General features: G+C 33.4%; 1 protein-coding gene across 1 annotated transcript; it reads right to left on the reverse strand.

The window, feature by feature from the left end:
* Positions 1 to 2,414: 2,414 nt before the first annotated feature.
* On the reverse strand, positions 2,415 to 18,003 carry LOC133334652 (lysosome-associated membrane glycoprotein 1-like). The gene is made up of 4 exons (XM_061542983.1): positions 17,913 to 18,003; positions 5,607 to 5,954; positions 5,330 to 5,551; positions 2,415 to 2,759 (listed from the first exon to the last, which is right to left on the reverse strand). The coding sequence occupies exons 1-4, from the start codon at positions 17,965 to 17,967 to the stop codon at positions 2,425 to 2,427; spliced, it is 960 nt and encodes a 319-aa protein (XP_061398967.1). The 5' UTR covers positions 17,968 to 18,003; the 3' UTR covers positions 2,415 to 2,424.
* Positions 18,004 to 25,934: the final 7,931 nt, after the last annotated feature.

Below are 25,934 nucleotides of genomic sequence, written 5' to 3' on the forward strand. Positions count from 1 at the left end.
AAAACATTTCCACTTCAATTACAGACAAATAACAGAAATTTTAAATCAAATTGGTCCAGCCGTTTCTTTAACATAATTAGTGCAAGATTTTCGCCAAATTTCATCCAAGTCGAATGATAAATGCGACCGGTTTACAATTTAACATCAACAGACGGACAGACGTACGGACGAAAATGCACAAATCAACTCAGAAAGTGATTCTATGCATATTCTCAAAAGGAACCATGGGTCTATCTCTTTTCTTTTTGTCTGTTACAAGCATATGCACAAAGACATAATACCCGGTACCACAGTGTGGTGAAGGGTATAAAAATTATAGAATTACATTAATAATGATAGATACATATTTTTCAATTTATCGTCTGCATGATTTGAGGAAGGACGAAGTATAGTATATATAGTAATTAAAAAAAAACCGTCAAATGTGGTTTTTGCCATCATCCAAAAACAATTTTTTTTTTTTTTGTAATCCCTTGGGATCTAGAATAAGTTGTTTATCTCTAATATTTCGTCTAATGAATATTTCCAAAACTACATCATCTGTCCCGATTTACCTATTGAATCCCTTACATTATATCTCTTATATGTCACCTAATGAATATTCCCAAAGCCATTTCATTCCACAAAAATATACAACAATAGGTTTTTGATTGAATTTTCTAAATAGCATGATGTCTGCACACATTCCAAATCAATTTATCTCTTGCATTAAACCAGTCGAAGTGTTCCGACAGTATTCATTCCTTTACATTGATTATGTTATCCAGGTATGTATGTTCGTCCTTTCAACACTGTACAATGTTCCAATATCATGCTAAGATATTTAAATTTATACGATTACGAGTACGTTACGTGAATATTTGCAAACAAAAGGTATTCGAGTCACGTTTAGCCACTTGGTTTTTTCCTGGTATTACACAGAAGTGTTAGGGCACTCTTTTTCTGTCAATAGTGATAAATATTGTTTTCCTTGGTAGAATGTTTCAGGGAAGAATGCTGTTGAGCACATACAATGAAATTGATTTCGTCGCCTAAAAGTATGCAACATATTTTCTTATGATGCATATTTTTTTAAGAGTTAATGACGGGAATGTATACACAAAGGTTGTTAAGTATGAGTTGCTATCAACCACATTCTGAACGTCAATTCTCTGTGCATTTTCTGATTCTCACTTTTGACTCATTCCAAAAATTGGGACTACCGTTATATGAAGGATACCTTTCGGTTGAAAAACATGTATAAAATACCGAAAATCAGGAGAACTATTATGTAGGGGCTATAAGAGTTCAGGAATTTCATCTATTGTCGCTTCAGAATACCCGAATTAAGACCTAACTTCCCAGCAGAGAAAGCGGGATCAACGAGCATGATAAGCTTCGCCTACGAACCCATTGACACTGGAATCCAAAAGGTTTGTTTTTTTAGCCATCGAAACTATTCCCACCTTCTTCCTTAATACTTCTGGTTAGTTTCATATTATTTTTTTCATTGTTAATTTTTTTACAAAAATAAAAAAACATTTTGGTTTATGTTTTTCCAGTTTAGGACTTTATTTATAATAATTACGATTTTCTTTCTTTAAAGATACATGATTGGGGTTTTTTGCTTTGTTTTTATTCGTTTTAAATTAAGGCCAATTTAAAATATTGATATCTTTGCTTTACACGATAATATGATTAATATTTTTTTTAAATTATATATGTATGTTTTTTTATGTATTGTTGTATTTGTTATAGGCAATATAATTTAAAAAAAAATGATATAATTAACTATTTTCGGTAGCCGATATAAAGATTTTGGCATAACGAAGAATATCCAGGAAGATATAAGAAATATTTTTTTAGAAAAAAAAGACAAAGAAATAATGAAATAAATTTACACATTGGCGTTTTAATTATAAAACGAAATTTAATACTACAAAAAAATAAAATAATGATTAATATGAGTTGTGTAGATTGGATAAAATAAAAGAAAATATTAATATATGATAGAGACAAAAATACTAATTGGGATAAAAGTAATAATAATAAACTAAAATAAGAAAGGAGAAGGAGAGGTGCTACTTAAATGAGTGTTTCTTTAAATATTAACAGATATTTTCTTTTGCTAAATATATAAAAATAAAAAAGCAAATAAAAAGGAATGAATTTTGATATCCAATGGAAATTAAACAAAACTAACAAAAATAATTTTGTAAAATAAAACAAACAAAAGAGGAAAATAATGCAGGGTTTCAATTACATTTTTCAACATTTAAACGATATGAGAATTTCCAAACCAAAAGTTTTCTGATTTTTTCGATTTCGTTTTGATGAGAAATGATAGATGATAATAATAAAAAGTAGATAGAAAAAATCTTTCAATTGAAATAAAAGTTGTTATATTCTACTCCAGCATTCTCCAGACGCCGTCGCTGCTGCTGCTTAGAAGCTCATATAACCACGAGAGGTAGAACGACGACGAGCACACAAATATGAGATCAATACAATCAAAATCAATGCACCCAGGGCAATGCCAACAGCAATTGGTGCAACATCTGATGTTTCAGAACTATCACAATCACGAGCGGTCGAGAAACCAGTAGCACCAGCTGCACGGAAAGCTTCTACCTGAACATCACGTACTTTGGCAACGCCAATCACTTGCGAATCAATTGTTTCAGTCAAATTGAAATATTGTGGACGGGTGCAGTGATAGGACATTTTCAATGGTGCATTGAATTCGTTGGAACGATGAATTAGCTGAATAGTTTGGTTTTCTGTAAAGGAAAAAAGAATGAAATAAAATTTGTATAAAATAAATAATAAAAATAGCTAAAGATGGCCATACTACACTGATCGGTCAATTGTATATCTGCAGAGAAAAAATTAGGATTAATTGTTGAAATCCTTGCAATGGTAAGGAGGCTATACGACATCAAAACCTCTATAAAATCTATGTCATCAGATGCTGCAAAAAACTAACTTCAAATTCAAAATACAAAAACAATTCCTTATTGGGCTGATATTGGTTTTGTTGTTTTCATGGGAAGGCTTCAAAGTCATTGGAATCGTCTAACAGAGCCTTGAATGATAAAACCGTGTCTAAACCGCCTTCACAGAAAGGTAAAAAGTACTGGTTTAAACCGAATTGCAAAAACAACCATTGGTCTACCTAGTGTTTAAAAATTGACAATGAATAAGGCTCGAATCTCAAAACAATTTCACGAATCGGAAGAATATCTTGGTCGCGGTGGTACAGGTAACCAATCTCAATGAAAATTGTAGCCTAAACATTTGTATTGATTACAATGTTCTGAGGAAGGTTGCCACCAGATGTGGATGTAGGGGCCTACCATTCAATATTGGCCTAGTGGCCCAAACATGGAATGTGTGGGGATAGGAGTTAAATGTGGTGCTGTCGAGGGAGATGTGCTTATCGTGATAATACCGCCGAGTAATAGCTTTGAACCGCGCTATTTGCCCAACATTAGATTTCCATTGGAGGGCAATAATCGTCTGGTACTAGGAGATTTCAATTCTCACCATGAGTTGTGGCATTCCGTCCTAGGTAATGACACGAGGGTGAAAGTGTGGGCAGAGCAAATTTATAGCTCTACGTTCTGCAGGTAAATAAGGATGACCCCACCAGACATAACCATTGTGTCACCGGGTCTGATAAATGACGTCAACTGACAGCCCGTCATTTTCTCTTGGCTCAGACCACCTCCCCATAATCGTCTCCATTAGTAGACCCCCGATTTCATCACATCTGAGAACGCACTTTCCTTAACCATAGGACGGTCAATAGACAAGGATTCAGAGAGTTCACCAACCAGCGCTTCAGAGAACTTGCAATTCCTTCTGATGTACGGGTAGCAGAAAGGAAATTCCGGGACATAATTGCAGCTTCAAGCCGCTAGATTTATAACTGCTTGTCGAATACACTAGGTGTAAGCTATTTAACCGGCAGGTTGCTGAGCGGATCCGCGATCGTCAGCGCAAAGCGAAGAGTACCTCGTATATAAGATCTCTACCCGCCGAAGAAGTACCACCACAGTTATAATGGGTGATTTTGCAGTTGTCATCCGTTAAGTCCTCTAAAACGTTTGACCTTGACGGAATTTCCATGGCCATGCTAAAGCAGCTGGACGAGACTGGAGTGGACTACTTTACCAAAGTTCCGGAATAAGAAGTTAAAATCCTGTAGAGTGAAGCAGAGAGTTTTTCATGGTGGAATGATATCTCCGGAACTGTTTAATCTCTACCAATCCGGTATTCCACGTCAACCAACAACATTGAGATCGTTACGTATGCAGATGATTGTACGATTATGAGGTCGGGTCCTATCATTGAGGAAATATGTTTTAAGTTGAACGCCTAGCTCACCGATTTAGCAGCCTCCTTCCACGTGAGGAATATGCAAGTATTCACCACGAAATCTTCGGTCACATTGTTCACCACATGGACTATGAAGATGAGAATGTCACTAGATGTACAGGTCGAGGGGCATACAATTATCGGTCACATTTGGCAGCATTTTCAAAACATCCTCGCAAATCACAGCTATTTGCGATAAGGTCCTCAAGACGCTTACTGGCAGTACTTAGGGCGCAGATAAGGAAAATTTGTACCTCATAAAAAACAATAGGCTAGCTATGTGGTACCAGTGTGGTGTGCGAATACTAGTGCTACGCAATGGAGATGTATTCAGACCTGTAAGAACGACGATCTGAAAACTGCTTATGACACCAGTGGACCATCTTCATGAGGTTACGAAGTCAGCATAGCCAGGCGTGTCAGGAAGGATATGCTTTTGCCCTAAAGAGAGAGTTCAGCGACATAAAAGGAGCCTCTATTCAATTCGCATATCGAGTAGGTCTAAATAGCAGTTATACTGATGCAGTTGCCGCAGCTCTTAATGAATACAGAGTGAAGCCGTTGAATTCAGTTTGGTTCCTTTCTCCTCTATTGGGAAAATATAAAATAAAAAATCTCAAATTGACTAAAACAGAACAAGTAACTATACTTCAACATCGCGGAGACCTCAAAGTCTAAAGTCTTGAAGTTAATCAACTAGAAAGATCTCACGTTATTACCATTGTTTCTTCATTAATTTACAGAATCGGACGGATTTGTGGAAATCTTTGGCAGACTATTTCAGTGTTAACAATTCAGTATCGCTTTGACAGACTAGCACCTTAAAGGTTTCAAAAATGTATACTCTATGTGAGTCTCTATAAGTATATATCGACGGAAATTATTATGTCATATATCGCTGAAGATTGCAAAATCCTCTTCAAAATTTTTATATTTTCTTCTTCTCCATCTCGCCAAAAAATCATCTTACCTTTAGCATCTGGGAAAGTGGTATTCAACAATGGCAATGTAAACATCATCATGGTCATGTTGGTCGAGCCATTAGCACGTTCGAAATTCATTACCATAATGTGTTGAGCAGTGGCGGGTCCCCAATTAATTTGCATAGATTGTGTGGTATTCTTATCACAGTCAACATGATCAACAGCGGCATCCTTGGGAATGTTATATAAGCCATAAACCATTTTATTATCTGGAAAAAAAATTTTCAGATAGAATCAATTGAGAAAAAATATAATCTTACTTACCTTTGGTTTCATAAGTGAAATTCAATTGTACTGCCATTTTAACCATAATGCATGATGCATTCCATGTTGCCACCTCGGGTTCGGGATAGGGTTTGGGTGGTACTGGTTTAACTGTGGTGGTCGGAACTGGTGCTGGTGTTGTTGTATCGGGTGCACTTGTAGTGGTTGTGGGAGCGGCTGTTGTTGTAGTTGTTGTTGGGGCCGGAGTAGTTGTGGGTGCTTCTGTAGTTGTTGTTGTGGTGGTGGTAGTTGTTGTAGTGCTTGTGGTGCTTTTTGTTGTATGCTTCTCAGGTAAAATTGTTGTAGAAGGTACTTCAGCTTTGCTCAAATTGACGCTCATTTGAGCCGCTAGAAAATAAAAAGAAAAAAATTGATTATTAATGGAAAATGAAAAATATTTTATTATGAAATTTAACAGAGAGAAAATAGAACAAAGAATGGGTCAATTTCGAGTAAAAGACAGCCATATCAGAAAGAATCTTCGTGATCTAAAGAGGTATACTAATAGAATTATAAAGGATTGAATTTTATTCACACTGGTACAGTTAAAGAAATAGTTCGAAAATACAATTCTCGGATAACACCCGCTAGCGATAGCAAAAAAGCAGCAGGACCGAGTTTGTCTCGGAGTGGTTTTGACACATTTGAGATCTAGATGGCGTTTTGCACCAATTGGGGGCGAATTGATGGCATGGAGGATATCATTCCGTCATGCAGTAATTGACCACATCATGTGATACCCCTTTTTAACTTAACCTCACATAACCCCCTTATCCTCACCATGGACTCATAACGCAGCATTTTTAAATTAGAAGCAGAGCCAAATTTTGCAGAGAAATTTTTAACAACCCAATTGTTATTCGCTCAATGATTGTTATAATTGCGAAACGGATTATATTATTGATTCATACTTTTCAAATCATGCTGTATTGATTCACATATTTCTAAGTAATATTGAAAATAAACAACTCGGCTGCCCTTTTTCTTTTAGACGCCGCCACTTAGGTCATTGCAATAGTCTATATATTAAAACTGATAATTTCCAAATAAACATTGAGAATAAAAATTATAAAATGCAATAACTTATACAAATTAAAAATAATTTGTCATTCAAAATTGATAAGCGAAAAATTATTGAAATGAAAAAAGTAATACTGGAAAAGGAAACATTGTTTTGGAATCGTGTGAAGATTACACTAAAAAATCCCAAAATAAATTAAAAACAATTATTAAAAAAAATAAACATATTCAGATAATTCCGAAAAACAAAGAAGTCCATTAAAAAAATAAAATTTTAACAAAACCAAACAAGGGGAGAGTTGTGTTGTTTTGCGATTTCAAAATTTATCTTTGTTTATATTCTGTAAAACAAATTGCATTTAAGCAAATGTGAATCATTATTCGACTTCCTCCTCCTCTTCCTCTTGAAAAGGGCGGTTGATTATTGCACACACACTCACATAACCATTTGTTTTGTTTTAATGGCGATTATTTGTTGATGATGCATGCATAATGAAGTTTAATCGCGTAAAAAAACAACAGTATTCAGTAATAGTCACAAAAAGAAACCGAAAAAAAAATCACTACTGGTTGCCAAGTGCCAAATAAGGAAACTTTATATAAATATAACAAAAACAACAAAATATGTATATCATATAATAATAATAACAAAAACAATAACTGTAATTTCAAACCAAAATATTGGCAATTAATTTCAATTGCAATACGATATCACCGCAGCCGCAGTTGTATAATTTAAATATGTATTGTTTTTTTCTTTTTACTTTATTTTTTGTTTTGTTTTCATTTCAAAATTAAATAAGCTCCAGACGACAATCGTATGTGTTTTATTAGAAGTGATATCGAAAAGCAATGCAAACCTCGGCTAGAGCTCATTAGACAGACTTTTATTAGTTATACAAAAAACTAATTTTTTTAACTAAATTCGGCATATATATAAAATTCCTGATTATAGTTTCATGGTTATACTTAAGAATAATGACGACTTGTATTTTTGAATTGTGTATCTGTCATTTACAGAGAGTGCTATATTATTTCCTTAAAATGTTTTTGAGTTTGTCTTTAAAAATAATCCTTTGATATGGTTCGAATTTACATATATGAAACCAAACGTGCTTGTATTGATGATAATGTGATAGAAAAAAGTTATTATACCCTTCACCACACAGTGGTACAGGGTATTATGTCTTTGTGCATATGTTTGTAACAGGCAAAAGGAATCGAGATAGACCCATGGTTCCTTTTAAGAATATGCATAGAATCACTTTCCGAGTCGATTTACGCATGTCCGTCTGTCCGTCCGTCCGCCCATGTATTTTTGTTAACAATGTACAGGTCGCACTTATGGTCCGATTTGGATGAAATTTGGCACAGTTCACTTATTTGGCCCAAGGACGAACCCTATTGAAATTGCTCCCATATATAGTTTCTTTTATGTAAATGATGCACCAAACTCCCAATATTTGTCCAATTGAGACTAAATTTTGCATAGAGTACTGAATCATATTCAGATTGATGTCTGCGAAGTTTTTTTTTTAAAATCGGTTCAGATTTAGATATATCTCCCATATATAGTTTCGTCCGATTTTATGTGAATGATGCACCAAACTCCCAATATTTGTCCAATTGGGACAAAATTCCGCACAAAGTACTTAATTCGGTGCAGACTGATGTCTGCGAAGATTTGTTAAAATCGGTTCAGATTTGGACATAGCTACCATATATAGTTTCGTCCGATTTTTTCTACACCAAACTCCTAATATTTGTCCGATTGGGACAAAATTTTGCACAGAGTATTGCATTAGATTCAGACTGATGTCTGCGAAGTCTTTTTAATTCGGTTCAGATCTAGATATAGCTCCTAGGTTTTACATAAATTTTCGTTCGAATATATATATATATATGTAAAATATATATATATATATATGTAAAAGGTGGTTACACGAAATTTGGCAGAGGATATTAAATTGAATATAGTGATTACAAAAGAACAAATAGTGTATGCAACGGTTACTCAATTAGGTCCATGTGTTTATATATAGCTCCCATGCATAATTTCATACACCAAAGAATCCAAGTCTGTCCGTTTGACATGCAATTTTTCATTGATTTCAGAATGGTATGTGTATGGGGGTTTTCAATTGGTTCAAATATTTATCTAGATAGCGCATTAATTTTGGCCGATTTCATCTCGATGGTCCTCCAAAGATTCTATGACCGTTCTATCTAAAGGATATTGTAGATATTAACATGTCTTGCACGTACCCCACTTTGGATATCATATAGTCGGCCCCGTCCGACTTTTGAACTGTCCTTACTGGTTTTTGATTGTGTGTGTGGCCCTGAGACGTCAACGCCCGCCGCTAGAAAATATAGCCTTATAAGTCAAACATTGAGTAGCATATTAAAACAAAATGGAAATTTAGAGGATTTGAATTTCAACCAGACTGATGGCTATCACTATGGTATCGAATGTGACCCATCAAATGCCGAAGCTTATTCGGCGAATTTGACTTTTTTACAAATCTGTAAAATTTTTAACTAATACTAATTTATCATATTTCTTTGGTTCTAGTTTTTTTATAATTAAGTATCAGAGGACAATAAAGTATCAAAGGCCATAAAGTTTTTTGTCGTTGAATAAGATAAAGAGCTCTAAAAAAGTGCCGAACGGCCCCCAGTCTCCCCTATATATTTCCCAGCGATTTTATGCGAATGATGCACTGAAGAGCCTATGTTTATTCGATTAATACGAAAGTAGGCAGAGGGTATTGAATTTAGTCTAAAATAGCGTAACGCCATAAAATGGACTTCCAAACCAGAAACGCGTCGACAAAAAAGAAATATCTGTCGATTTGATGAAAAAAGAGTTTTAAGAACTGTTAGAGATGATACCAAAACCTCTGCTGTTGAATTAAAACAAAAATTTTACCTTGAAGTTTACACATGTACAATCAGGAGACTCTTGCTGCATCACACTTTGTACGCTAGATCTCTAGATTAAGTTTAGTTGAAATCGGTTTATATATGTTGGCTATACCAAAATGTGGACCGAATATTACCAATGTATTTTGTAAGCATGAGATACAAAAAAATATGAACATATATTCAAACTTTTATCATTACTTTCATATTTTGATTTCATCAACGGTGTCAGAGACCCAACAATCATCACTTGATATGCAAACATTCATATAATCTCACCCCACCCCTGCTGGGCACTTTGATCAAAATTAAATTATCTTAATTGGACCAAAGTGTGTTTGTTCACTTCCATTTTTCTTTATTATCTTAAGTCATCGTATATTTATTTACATATTTACTTATAACGAGACAAAGTGTTGATTTAGCCGGTATGTAGATGTATGGATAAAGAACACTACAGTAAATATACATATCGTAATGTAGTTAGCTGTTTAAATATGAATATAAACACTTATCTACACTTTCAAAAGTCCTATCGTCCAGATTGTTCTAGTTATGTGGTGGTATCAGTTTATAAAAAGATGAAGAGCTCTCTGCCTATTTAATTGTATATAAGAAAATAAATAATCAGTTACATCGATTGCTTTATTTATTTTGTTATATTGTAATCTGCAGAAATAAATCGCAATCGTCAATCATATTAGTTTGATATTTATCTTCCAAATAGAGAGTCATTCTATGCATCATCATTGATGACGTGTCAAAGTAATTATTTTGTAAACCGTGATCTTAAAACAAATAAATAGTGTATAGAACAGAATGAGTCGTCGATAAATGAGAGGAAAAAAATGTGTAGCTATTATAGTTTAATAAAACAGACACCTATCAAAAGATATAGGCTTTGTACAATATCAAGTTAGATATGTTAATAAATTTCAAAAATTCTAATCCACAGACATGACTTATGCATCGCTCATTGTGCTCACGATTTTATTTGACGTCTTGCTATGTCTCTAATCTAGCATCCATCATGTTGTTGTTATTTTCCTTGTTCTTTGTTTCATTTTTAATAAAATCATGTAGTATGTAAATCCGATAGGTAAGGTACACTCTTCTAAATGATAAGATTAGATAGATTATCGTGACCAAAACAAAAATGGTTTAATAGGTAAACAGACCATTGTTTTTGGAATATTTTGAATGATGACAAGAAATAAGATAAAGAATGCAATCTGAATTAATATTTTGAAAAAAGTGTATTATGAGAAAAACTTGATATCTCCACACCATCATTGTGTGTCCTAGATCGAGAAGTTTCAACAAAACGCTAATCGGCATACTGGAATCTATTTCACAACTAAATCAAAAGTTTTTGCCCAATAGTATAATAGAAACCTATAATACTGTAGGCAAAATCACACACTCAAGCCTATAGACCGAAATGGCTGGCAGATTACAGATTACAATCAAATTGCCTGGAATTTGGTATTTTGAGTTCTCATAGCGTGTAAAATATTTGTACCAAAAACTAGCAATAATGACTGAAGTTCCGGGGTAGAACTCACATAAACGGACTCCCCATTATTTCGTAGTATGGGATTTTGAGCACGTTTATCAACTAAATTGGCTATATTTTAAATGTATTTTAGGTATGCCATAATTTTAAGACCATAATACATAAAAATACGATTCCATGCTATTCTGATTTTAAAAATGTGATTTCACATTTGTAATTAGTGACCATAACTCTACAAAACCTGCTCAAAAATAATTTGCTTAATTCAACTTTAAACAAAGTTAACCTACGTTTTCGATCCACACTACTAAATTAAACTTTTTTCTTGCAGAATCGAAACCTTTATATGTGATATTTATTTCATAAATCCACTGCTCTAATTATGGCAAAAAAATCTAAAATGCGGTATAAAATACTTATGCTCCATACACTAAAACGTGGGTTTAGGACCAGTATTTCGTGACGTTACAAACTCTATGGGCCGCATAAAGCTATAATGCCATTACAGCATAGTTGTCTAGGGTGTAACCAACAATCTATTTTAGTATGGAGAATAAGTATATATGACCACAGGATTTTTGAGTATTTTTGAGATTTTTGGAACTATAGCCTGATACTGTAGAACCATCACATTCCATAGAAATCCACAGCTTGGATTGAGTTGCTGGTGCTTTGGTTTTAACCTCATAACCATAATTCCACAATTCGTCATCAATTACGATACTTTTAATGAACACAAAGCAACGCTATTTTTGGTCAAAATTAGTCATCTTGGGCACAAACATAGAAAGCTCAACAAAAGATATTATAAAATTAAGAAGGAATTTTCGCAGCCGACGAAATTTCGAAAATGCCTATGCTCTTCTAAATAAAACTACCTATCCTCCTAGATTGTATGTCTTAATAGCAAAAAAACTGCAAAAAATTAAATTGGCATTAAAAACTGATTTTGTATATATTTACAAATTGAAAATATTCGTACACAATAATCTATACTTTCCGAAAAAAATTCATTCCCTCCTTAATCGCGCATTTTTCAAATCTGCTTGGATTCGGAAAAAAATAAAATTTTAAATGTTATTTGATATCATACCAGTAAAACCACAAAATGCAGCTGCTTACGACAGACTACCACAATAGCAAATAATAAAAATACATTCATAGTTCAAGAATACATTTGCAGGTAGCTACAAAATGTTAATATGAATCATGCAGGAAAAAAATAAAACAAAGGGCAATGTCATAACTTTGCTCTTTACAAAGGTTAGTTAACTGTGGTTATGGCATTTTCGTTTGCCATTTATTAAAAAGAGAAAAAACGGATACACACACACATATATATACACAAAAAAAAATAAAGAATATATAACAATATACCCTGAACCTGTATACTTTTGGGCAGAATTAAAAATAATAGTAGGCGTATTTTTTTACAATTATCCAAAAATTGATAAGGGCCTATTGTGTGGTCATTGGTCATGGAATACAATTAGTCATTAAACTACACAATGCACCCAGATTGTGAGTGTGTGTGATTTTTGAAAATCAAATAAGTTTTCAAAAACAAATGATGGTGGTGTCCAGTCTAACAAACATAGGTTCGTTAGGGTGTTTTAAAAATTATTACTAGGAGTTTTATATGTATACCCAGTGCATTCGTAAGGCAGAATTTTTATGTTTTCAGCATGCATAGTTAATTGACCAATAAATATCTGCATAGTTCGCATTAAAACAATGCGAAGTGATTTGAATATAGACGGGTGGCTAGGGGTTTTTTTAATAGACACCACCATTGATGACCATTAAAGTAGTAAATAAAATAAAACCAACAAACAAAACCAAAACAAATGCCGAAAACACATCGCCATCATTTGTTGCAAACTGCCATACCATAGTGGAGTGTTCCAATCAATATTATCACTCATATTGTTTTTTATGTAATTCAAATCTTTGTTTTGAGTTCTGGCCAATGACGTTTGTTTCCCCGCTCCGCGCTCTCTTTTGTATATAAAAAACTTTCCATAGTTTTTTGTTTGCATTTAATGAATAATAATTTTTAATTCTTTTTGATTTCTCCACACACATCGAGTAATAAAACCAACAATTACACACACATTGGGAACATGGAGCAAGATGACTGATAAGCCAACAGAATACATGGGCAGACAAAAGTTTGTTTTAAATGGCATCAGTAGTACATGTTTATTTTTTTTATTGATGTTGTACTGAAATACATATGTACATATAATCACAGTTATAATTGTTTCATTTATGGTCTTAATATATATAAATATATATAATATATTACATTCCACGCGAAGGCTAAATAATATCAACAGCTCTGAAAAAGAGTGCAAAGTAAATCATTATTCCAAATTTATTTCCAATATTTTGTAAAATGGAAAGTTTTTATTAACTTCCTTTAAGATAAATTAAAAAAAAAAGTTAAAATGTTTTGACTTTGGCCCTCCACCATAAATGAATTGACAGGTACTTGAAATAAAAATATAGGGAACGTCCAATCTCAGCTATTTTTAATGGAGATTTTTCGTAAAAGCCCCAAAAAGTGGACCGATATTGACGACGCAAGGTAGGATGGGACATCCCCAAAATATTACAATTTAAAGGGCACAGTTATATGAGGAGGAGTACTCACATTATGCCCCCTCTCATAGAGATTTTAATGACATCAGAATAGAGTTTCCTAGTAGGGAATCCTGGACTAGTGGCTCATTGCCTCTGTCAGGTCTCAAAAGGAACCATGAGAATATGCATAGAATCACGTTTCCTTTTGCCAGTTACAAACTCCTCAAACATATATATATAATACCCTGTACCACAGTGTGGTAAAGGGTTAAGTTCTTGTCCATGCATTGCCACTTCTAGGCAATGACAATCAAAAAGCCAATATAGTTAGGTGTTGAAATTGGTATACAAAATGTATACCCTTCCTCTTTATTATTGAGTATAAAAATTTAATTCTCAAAATGCATACAATCGAGTTAAAAATTTTTGTTTTTTTAGTTGAAACAGAAACAACTCTGAACGAGAAAGTATTCCCCACTAATTGACCTGTAGAAAAAACAAACATTTTTTTTTTTGATTTTGTATAAAAACAATAACACAGAAATTATTATGACAAACATGCAAAAATTATATAAATAAATAACTGGAAATATTGTTGTTGTTGTCGTTTTATTAATTTTTTGTCATTATTTTGCAAACATCAATAGTTTATATGTGTGTTTGTTTTTTATTTCATTTATTTTTTATATTCTTCTTCTTATTTTATTTGTTATTGTTTGTCGGAGAAGTGTTTAGAAGAGTTGAGACGAATAACACACTTTGTTGATTATTTGGAGGAGAAAAAAAATGCAACAACAAATAGAAATGAACAACAAAAATAATTTGGTCAAAAGAAAAAACAAACACAAATAGAAAGAAGCGAATAATAATCACAACAATCTGGGGGCTGTAAAAAAAACAGCATTGGTATTGGTCTTGTTGGCAATTTTTTGTTATTAAAAAAATCGGGCAATATCCAACAAAATATTACAATTTAGATTTCATATTCAATTTTTTATGCAAAACCCAAAATGTAAAACGTGACAAAAAACTAGATGATTTTTAAAATAAAAGTAAAAGCTAGGTTAAATGGAAACTAACAACATTAGAAACTTCCGCCATTTCAAAAATTTGATAATTAATAAAGCGTCAGCTGGGTCACTGAGTCTAAAAAGTATTTTTTATAATGTTTATACGCACTACCAACATGAGATGCACATTCAAAATACCTACAATCTGTAGCACCGATCGATTGTAGGTATTTTGAATGTGCATCTCATGTTAGGGTATTTTTATGCCAGGATATGCCAGAATTAGGGTATTTTTATGCCAGGTCCAGAAATATGGGCATTTATTTTCTGTAGGGAATTTTCCATCTAATGTGAATCCAAAATACAAATTTGCTGGCTCTCAAACTCCTCAAATTATTATAATTTGGATGGTACAGTTATATGGGGACTACCCTAATAAATGGACCAATATTGAAGATTTGTAACCCAATGAGAACCCAAAATACCAAATTAAAGTCATTTCGATAGAAAAAATAGGTCAAAAAGCCCTAATGTGGCGACATATGGGAGCTATTATCAGTTGCTGTTGCTACTCTAAAAAAAGGATCAATATTGATAATTTTTGGGGAGGAAGAGTTCGTCTCAATGAGAACTCGAAATACAAATTACATTTAATGAGATTGATAAATGAAAATAAAATTACATAATAATGGGGCCTAACTCCGATAATTAAATCTATATTACATATTGGTAGGAGGAGAACAACAAAATTAGCAAATTGGTGCCCATCCGTTTGGTATTTTGAAATGTCCGAAGGGACATACGTTGCAGTTAAGGCCGTATGATTACACAGTAACATTATCAAATTATTAAAAGGTATATTCAGCCTGGATCTGTTATAGTTTCGCACTATTGGAAAGTCAGTCTTGAGAGATGATTGAAAAGTTTGTTTTGTTGATCCTGAATTGGGACAACATACCAACACAATTTAGGGGTTATGGCGCACACCTCAAGGGATCCCTTGAGTAACCGTCGAAATAGAGAAATCTTAGATTGTGGAAGGACAATGGATATTTAGTGGGGTAAAGAGGGACAGTAAGAGGGCAGTTTATTGTTCCTGTGAAGGAAATAGGTCGAGACACACTTATTCCAATTATTAAAAAGTACATTCGGCCTGGATCTGTTACAGTGTCAGATTATTGGAAGGAGAGTCTTTGGAGATAAATGAAAAGTAATTATTAATATTATTTTTTTAGGCTTATGATAATTTGACGGAGGGGGGCTAAACACACTTTTGTCTAAATTGGTTTGAGTAGTTAAATCATACTGTTTTGCATAATGTATTACATTTATTGGCCTAAAGGCTTCGTTATACATGTTAAAATTGAAATAAATGAAAAAAAATTTTGTTGATCCTGAATTGGGACAGCATACCAACACAATTGAGAGGTTATGGCGCCATCTCAAGGGATCTCTTTCTATATATAACCGTCGTAAAATATTTTTTAATTGTAATATTCGGAAATTTATATTCTTGAGATGTTGCCGAGCAAATCAGAAAACCCTCTTTCCTTCAATTCCGATTCGCTGGTCAGCTGTATGATCCAACTAAGTCAACAGTTGACATCGAATCGGAGGAATTCACAATGGGTATGACCGAGACGACTCTAATAGGGTTGGAAGTATGTTGTCCCAAGGATTTTAGCGATGAAGTTGAAGAAGTTCCTCAGCACAAGAGGCGAGGTTTTCATTGGTTTTATTTTTTTTATATGTGCTGCTTGGTCAAGCCTTTTAAGTGAATAAATATAACGAACCACTCGGTAAATCAACATTTTGATTCTTTTCATATTCATTTTAGTTGTGCGGGAGAAAATTTCAATACAGTATAATATGTGAGACATAATTAGATGTTAAATGCGTGTGGGTGACAACATTGTCGATATAGGCATCAATTATCATCAATAATTATGCTACTGACGATATTAATAACTTGACAATTATAAATCAGAGACAAATTAGAGTTAGCATAAATGGGATAAACCAAAGCGTGTGTTTTCGTAGGATTAACAATTAACAGGTTGGAATTCATCCATTCATGTAGCAGGTTCATAACCCAGTTACATTATGCTATAAGGGCATCGGGATTGTCTATAAATGCTTTAAATAACAGTGTATATCATCTGCATATGAATACGGAGAACAACACGGACGAATATTTTTGAATAAATCGTTTGAAAACATAATGAAAAGCATTAGGCCCAAGATCGGACACCGCCATTAACAAGCAATAAATCAACGAGAATACAATTCAAAGAAATACATTGATATCTTTCAGTTAAATATGAATATATTAATTTACAGGCGTCTGTGCTGAAGCCATAGAAATTTATTAATTTTCTTGTTAAAATTTTATAGTCAATCCTATCGAAGGTTTTTTTATTGAAACGTTATTCTCAGAAAGGTTTCTCCTTATAGAGTCAGTTAAGCCCACTAGTAGCATAGACGTGCTTCGATGACTTTGAAAGCTGGATTGGAGCCCTCCGGATTGGGTTAATTTTTTATTTTTTCCACTCTTTAGGAAACGTTGACGTCATAATGATGGTATTACCTTGGTGGCAGTAGGAAAACGTCTATTTTAAACAAAGTATGCTCCGAACTTTTAACGTCCATATCTCCTCGGGAAGTATCACTGTAATCAGCTCAACGAGGACTACTTACAGTACAAATTTCAAAGCTATACGAGTGGAGCCCCTCAACTTGACTTGTTCCCTTTTATCCTTTTGGAACGAAAATCTGAGGGGAATAAAATTCAAAAGCTTCGTTTTAAAGGTTATTCCCCCATTTCTATTCAACACAAGAAACACCAAACGATCAGCTGATTCATCATCATTGGCTTTGTTGCTGTAGTTGTTGTTGTTAGGTATTTAAGGTTACATATATTTCCATAATTAAAGAAATTGTTTCCACCTCTATTTGCTTGTTGTTACATTGCAAGCAAGTAAATATGAAAGAAGAGGCATACAAAGCGAAAATATTAGAAATCCCGAATGACGTTCAACAACAACACCGCCGTCACACAACAAGATGGAAGAGGTAAATTTGATAATTAACAGCAATAGAAAAAACTGACTGACTAAGCTGGATGACTGACAAAGAACTGCTAACGACGACAAGTGCAATAGACCGAACGAATAGCATTTTGTTTGCAATTCGTCTCCAGATTCTAGAATTAGAAACAAACTTGGTGTTATTGCATTATTATTAAATTACCTGTTAACAAGCAGGCCGTTGATAGCAGCAGGAAAATGGAGGTTTTATAAAACATTTTTCAGTTGTTTTTGTTGTTGTTCAAATATGTAATTTGTGAAAATTCACCAAAACTTTGACGAGAACTTCCTTCTTTTGTTCTTCTAGACGAGGGAAAAACAGCTAATTTCACAATTCAACAGGGAATTAACTTTGCGTTTTTTTATCTTTTTTGTTAATGCGTAATTAAATTATTGGAGGAGTGTTTAACCGAATTGTGCTCTCTATTTCTTTTTTTGTTACAATAATTATTGGTTTTTTCACTTCAACTGTTTTTTTATTTCTTCCTTTCTTTTTTTCTGAACAGCACAAAAAAACAACAACGCACTCGACAGTTCTGTTTGTTGCAGCGTTTTCGTTTTAAATAACAATCAGCAATAAAAATTCTTTAGTAATGGTCGTCTCTGTACTCAACAAAAAAAGATTTTAATATGACAAACAAAAATTTATGCAAGGGTTGCCAAGATCCGGGTACTAGCAATGCAACCAAAATAGTTTGGATGCATAAACAAAAGATGTCGCTGTTGTGCTAAAAACAAAAATACAACACTGTATCTCATTGCAAATACATATATGCTATGTTCCAACGGAGCCCAAGAAATATTTTTATACCCTCCAGCATAGGGTCGAAATAATCGTTTTCGACGCTATAAAGTAGATATATTCGGGAGCAGAATAAAATTCTATGACGATTTTCCCTTCTTCACGCCTGTCTGTTGTAATCACTCCAGACTCTAGAGGAATTGTAATAAATCGTCAAAATTTTGCACAGAGTTTTCTTTCGTTTGCAGGCAGGTTAAGTTCGAAGATGAGCTATATCTGTCCAGGTTTAGTCATAGCTCCCATATAACTGTACTCCACAGTGAAAATTATAAATATATGTAATTTTTTTGGTTAGCCCCCAAAAGTACTCAATTTTCCCTTTTTATATTAACAGTTAACCGATTTATTCAGCGTTTTAGGCTGGTACCCATATACTTTATACCCTACACATTATAGAATTCTTCGACTACTTTGACAATTTAGCCATCAGTTGTAATCATTTTACCTTCGGAGGATATTGAGATAAAAAAACTAGAACATCAGGTTCGAGAACGAACTATATAGGTCTAGCCCCCATATAATGATCTCTACGGAAGTTTGGTATTTTTAATATTTAGCGTGAAGGATGCAAAAGTTTCAAGTTTGAAACTGATCTATATCGGTCCCCAATTAAACACAGCACCTAAATAATGATAACTCCAAATGTTCGGTAATTTCTACACAATGTAATCAATATTGGTCCCGTTTTAGGTATAGTCTCCAGGGATAATCTCATATAAATTTGCCCTTTAAATTGCAGTATTTCAAGGAATTCATACACATGTCCCTCCCTACCATGCGTTTTCAATATCGGTTCACGTTTTGGGGGTTTGAGATTTAAAACCAGTCTCCATTAAAAATTGCTGAAATTTGTATTTGGTGTAGATTATCGTTTACAACAATCGCCCGGTACAATTATACAATTAACCTATAGTCATTATACGCAGGTACTTTTCTAAACATGTCCGTATACTTTGATCATAGATTGCTACTACTCGAAGGTTTTTTAAAATTTATAATCCGATGTATCTGTTTACGTTTTGGTATAGCTAAATATATCGGCAAAGCCGCGAGCTAAAACTAGAAACTAAATCACATACCGAGTCTGAACACGAAAGTAAGACAAACATAACCATCTAAGAATGCCGGAGTGTGATGATAAGATGGTACAGGAAGTACGGATATCGCTAAGCTCACAACAAAGATGAATCAATTATCTGGAGCATATACCCAATTGATATCAGATCCTCAATCAAAAGTTTTGAGTCGGACCACTTGCACAAATGCCCTCTGGCAACTGTTGTTACACAAATGGCTCCCGGCTAGTTAGAAAATCGGAACTGGGACGAGAACAAAAATTTCACTTCGCATGCAAGATAAGATAACGGTCCTACATGCGGATATGCTTAAACTGGTTAAGTTTGGACTCTGGTCAGGATACAATACATATAATGACGGATAGTAAACAAGCAAGTTAATTCTATAACTGCAGCTGGTATAGAGCGTATGAGGAAGACAACGAAACGCTGGAACATTTCCTATGAAACTGCAAATGCTTGGGAAATAACACTATCCATGACCTAACCGACCTATGGGGGGTGTGAATGGAAAAGTGTAAGGGACTTCACTAAGAACACAGAATTCCTAGAAGTATAAGAAGTCCAATATTAGGTTTGTCTGGTTACTTTTCCAGTAACATTTATTCAGTAAGTTCTAGTCCAGAGAGTAAGCCCTTTTTACTCTCTTTTGCGATAATACTGAGAAAAGTAAACAGACAACATTTAGTAAGATTAAGCAAATAAACATCTGATTCAAGAAAGCATTTGATTTGCGCCAAAATAATGGTGTTTTTACACGATATGTATTTTACATATGTGCTGTCACTTTTTTACATATGGAAATCGAACTCGTCATGTGAAACATACGGAAATTTCAATGTGTCAAAACGATATGCAATTACATATGTATTTTTTCCGAATAGGACGCGCTCTATTTTCGTATGTGAAACATAAGGAAATCAGCTGTTTGAATGATGGAAGAAAATATTTCAATTGGAAGTCAAAGAAAAGGATGAAAAGGCAAAAATTACAAATTATTATTTCGTTTGTAGGTGTTTAATAAAAAAAATTATGTTGATTTAAGAAAAACTAAAAGTGTTTTTTTTGTTTATAGGTTATGTCATATGTAAAATACATATGCCGATTTGAACACAAAAATAAATGTTTTGTGTACGCTGCTAATTTTGACACACATAAGGAATTACATATGGATGAAATAAGTGACAGCACATATGTAAAATACATATCGTGTAAAAACACCATAAACAAACAAAGGACAAACACAATTATTAGTATTGCATTTAATAGTACGTTTACATTTAACCGGATTTCGTTAACCCAGTGGGTTTCAATTGTCAATTACTTTGCATATATGTGAAATAAATCCTCATAAAGTAGGTTAACCCGGTACAAAAGTTCTAATGTATATGCCGTTTAATATTTAAAAAAAAATGAACAATAAAAGAAAAATTGGTTTGGTATGTTCCCCAGGAACATTTAAGCTTCCTGCATCAATACATTGCCCTCTATCTGGAACTTACCTAAAAATATATAAGGAATTAGTTTCTAATTTAATGAAACTTTGAATTTTCTGTAATTTTTATACAATTTAACTTAAAATTGAACTTTGCAAATTAAAAAATGTTTTGAATAACAGCTCTTCTGTCTGTTAACTCGATATTTGGTAAGCGTGGTTTTATATTTGCCGGGATCGGGATCGGTGTTGAGAGTCTCTCTCTCTCTCAGTGGTAAATTGTGAATTGTGTTGGAAAACATTGCCACAGGTAGGAACAAAAAAGTACGAAAAGGTACCTAAAATTCTACTTCAAATGATAATAAATCATAATTATCGAGAAATATTGGCCAATATTTATACCAGTTGTTTGCATAAATAATATATGTTATAATTTAAGCGTAAATGTATCCACGAATAATAAAAAATATAATTTTTGTTTTGGTACGTTTATGTCAATTCGTACCTTTTGTGAACAAAAAGTACGCTTGTACGAATTGACATAAACGTACCAAAACAAAAATTCGATTTTTTATTATTCTTGAATACATTCACGCTTAAATTATAACATATGTTATTTATGCAAATAACTGGTATAAATATTGGCCAATATTTCTCGATAATTATAATTTATTATCATTTGAAGTAGAATTTCAGGTACCTTTTCGTACTTTTTTGTTCCTACCTGTGGTAATGTTTTCCAACACAATTCACAATTTACCACTGAGAGAGAGAGAAACTCTCAACACCGATACCGATCCCGACAAATATAAAACCACGCTTACCAAATGTTGTCTGTTTACACAAAAATCCAGTAAAAGAGAGTCAAGTGAGAGAGCAAGTTTGACAGTTGAACAACAACAAAGTTGCTGGAGTTTACTGAAAGAATTTTATTCAGTAAGATTTTGCAACTCAGCTATTTTCTCATCAGCTGTTTTCTGACCAAACACAAAAATTATTTAAATTTTTTTTTTTTTTAATTTGCAAAGTTCAATTTGAAGTTAATTACAGAAAATGGAAGAAAATTCGTAAGTAATGCAAAGTTTCATTAAATTACAAACTAATTCCTTATATATTTTTAGGCAAGTTCCAGATTGAGGGCAATATATTGATGCAGGGAGCTTAAATGTTCCCGGGGAACATAACAGATCAATTTTTCTTTTATTATTCATTTTATTTTTAATATTAAATGCTATACAAATAATTGTGTTCGTCCTTTTTTTGTTGTTTATTTTGGCGCAAATCAAATGTTTTCTTGAATCAGCTGTTTATTTGCTAAATCTTACTAAATGTTGTCTGTTTACTTTTTTCGGTATTATCGCAAAAGAGAGTAAGAAAAGCTTACTCTCTGAACTAGAACTTACTGAATAAATGTTACTGGAAAAGTAACCAGACACACTTAATGTTTGTGTTTGGTCATAAAATGGCTGAGTATGCAAAATCTTACTGAATAAAATTCTTTCAGTAAACTCCAGTAAATTTGTAGTTGTTGAACTGTCAGACTTGCTCTCTCACTTGACTCTCTTTTACTGCATTTTTGGGTAAACAGACAACATTTAGTAACATTTGGTAACAATTGTTACCAAATATCGAGTAAACAGACAGAGCTATTGTGATGCTTTTCTTCTCGGAACAGATGCATTTTGAGGTTGACATAAGTTCCTCAAACCATCAAATACCTGGCATTCTGTAGCAGATCAAGCGGATTTTGCCAATGTAAGGTGTTCTAACAGACTTCTCAATCTGCACATCGGAAGACTATTACTCCTCTGAGCAAGCTCATCAGCCATTTCATGACTGCTATGTTATATCTATATGTTACATTCTAAAAATGTAAGCCTAAAACAAAATTCTATTCATATAATTAAACATTTTCAAATATCCTAAAATTTCATTATAATTATTTAGTATTATTTTACTAAGTTCTTCGCTAAGATTTTTGCTACCGTATTAGTTAAGTTCATATGTGTTTTTTGCATCTGGTTCCTCACAGTGTTCGAATTACATCATTTATCTTCGATCCATCTGTATATGTTGACAGAACAGCGATTCGATCGTTGTGAACTATTTTGCTCAGACAAGAGGGTCCAATATTTGCATCCGATTAGATCTAAATAGCCAACACTTCTCCGATTGCGATGAAATTGTGCACAACGTACCAAATTGTCCCTAGTAATTAGACTTTTATTGAAATAGGTTCGTATGTAGATATAATCTCTATATATTTTCGTATATAAACATTTAAACATTCCTCACAGGTTTTCACTTGCGAAATGATGAACACAATTCAAAGCAATTTTTTCTTTTGTATTCATTTTTAAAAAATTAAACCGTGGTTACCTTATCCGGGTCCCCTAATACGCATGCGTTTAAAATATCCTTTTTGTGACAAAAACAAAACATCCCTTTCATACTTCACTTCACAATTCTTGCAAGTAAATAAAATGTCAAGTGTGTGGTAATATTTGTTCATAACATTGACGTCACACAAAAACGAGACAATAATAAAAATTCATAAAATTTTGTGTTAAATTAAAATACAAACAAAACAATATGAAATTAACATTGACGCGTTATCGTATCCTTTTGGGTTTACAATTTTCCCTTCTAATAGCTGACTTATTTTTTAATACCTTCGCCCATTTGTTGTTGCCGCAAAAGTTGCAATTAACTATTCTGTTGTTTGTGTAAGTAAAGAGGGTTTTTACGTCGGAAATCTAAGGCAGGTATTTTATATTGATTGTTTTTATATTTTCAGGACAAAAGATTTATTTATAATATGCGAATATTTATTCTTTACCTTTGCTGTCCATGCCACTTGTGTCTATGAGGTGTGTAATCTTTTGCTGTTGATTGTTGTAATTTTATTTATTTCGGCATTTCAATTCTAGGTTGGAGCCACTCATGTCATTCTTCGAAATTGTAAATTCTTCTTGTTTACAATTCTATTGTACTTTTTATTGTCGGTTTCACAACACTTTTGGTTCGTCTATCATGCCTTGTGGTATCCCATGTCCGATTGGTCATCAACCATGAAGGCTTTATCATTTGTTCAAAGAACAGGTAAGCGATTTATTGATAAAACCAAGTGTGTTATATAAAATTTGACCTGCAAAAGCCCCCCAATTGGAATAGCAAAAAAAATGCTCTTCGTAATAATTTGTGGTATAACACAAAACAAAAAATAATATTATATACGTTATGAAATATAAGTTCACGGGCCTGATATAGCCTACTGCCAGAGAATATACCGGTAAAAGGACTTATAATCATATTTCTACTTATTAAACTAAAATACTGTGGAAGTCAATAAATTCGCCAATTCCAACATTCTCGCCAATTTTACAACGTTCTCGAAAGATGTTATAGCATAAAATTGACACATAATAGTAAGAACAATTGGCATGATCATTTCTTAAGAATTATAAAAAAAAAAACAGTAAGGAAAGTAGTAAAGTCGGGCTGGACCGACTATATGATACCCTTCACCACTTTGGGGATATTGTACATATGTAAATCTGAACCGATTTCAGGAAACATGCTAGATATTAATTTTTATTAATTTCAGTACGTGTATGGGTCTGTATGGACCTTTAGTGTACCATTTACTTAAAATCGGACGAAAATATATATAGAAGGTATATGTAAATCTGAACCAATTTCAAGATAACTTTACACACGAAAAGTTATAGTAACAGTACATTGTACAAAATTGTGTGCAATCTAAATTAAATCGGTTGAAATTATATTTTGAAGCTATATCTAAATCTGAACCGATTTTCACGAAACTTAGCACGCATCATTCTGGACCTAATTCAGTAACCTATGCCAAATTTCGTGCAACTCGAAAGACATATAGGCACTTTGGAGCGCCATTTACCTTAGATCGGACGAAAATATATATGGGAGCTATATCTAAATCTGACCCAATTTTCTCGAAACTTGGCACACATCATTCTGGACCTAATTCAGTACTCTATGCAAAATTTCGTGCAAATCGAAAAACATATAGGGACTTTGGTACACTATTTACCTTAAATCGGACGAAAATATATATGGGAGCTATATCTAAATCTGAACCGATTTTTCCCATTTTCAATAGGGTTCGTCCTTGGGCCAATTAAGTGACCTGTGCCATATTTCATGCAAATCGGATCGCAAAAGCGACCTGTACTTTGTTAACAAAAATACATGGACGGACGGACGCACAGACAGACGGACATGCATAAATCGACTCAGAAAGTGATTCTATGCATATTCTCAAAAGGAACCATGGGTCTATCTCGATTATTTTTGCCTGTTACAAACATATGCACAAAGACATAATACCCTGTACCACACTGTGGTGAAGGGTATAAAAAAACAGTAAGCAAAGTAGTAAAGTTGTTATGTCAGCCGGTTAACGCAATGCGCAGCGTAAACATCGCCCGCATTGTGGTCGATGCATTGATAGCCTGACGGCTACCGGTTATCGATTACTCCTTTTTTCTGCAAGGTGACATTTTCGATTGCGAATAGCCTAATCATTTGCAAAAGGGAATGAAAAAGAACGCCATTTGCATTCTGTCTTTTGTTTGAAATTCATCGAGGCGGCAATTGAGCAAGGAACAAATAATAAAAAGTGAATTGTGCAAATTATAAATTTCTAAAATAAAAGTGTGTGCTCCAACAACAATCACCATTGGTAACGGCGTCCGGGATTATCTTTTAAAAGTATTTCACTGGGCACGTAGGCTTCGACCTAAACCAGCTCCTATTGCCCAACGCTACCATTGCCAATATCAATTTTGTTCCCCGGCACCACCACTCCAAATCAATTTAAAGTCACCACCA

The sequence above is a fragment of the Musca vetustissima genome, unplaced genomic scaffold (assembly GCF_032173495.1).
Source record: "Musca vetustissima isolate MV318-11 ecotype Yass unplaced genomic scaffold, APGP_CSIRO_Mvet_v1 utg2180, whole genome shotgun sequence".
NCBI lineage: Eukaryota > Metazoa > Arthropoda > Insecta > Diptera > Muscidae > Musca > Musca vetustissima.

Bases quoted from the DNA above. Each gene is read 5' to 3' on its own strand.
- LOC133334652 (XM_061542983.1), bottom strand. From the start codon at position 17,967: ATGTTTTATAAAACCTCCATTTTCCTGCTGCTATCAACGGCCTGCTTG. The intron at 5,955-17,912 runs GTAATTTAATAA...TTTATTTTCTAG, and splicing joins AACGGCCTGCTTGTTAACAG to CGGCTCAAATGAGCGTCAAT. The intron at 2,760-5,329 runs GTAAGATGATTT...TTTCCTTTACAG, and splicing joins CACTTTCCCAGATGCTAAAG to AAAACCAAACTATTCAGCTA.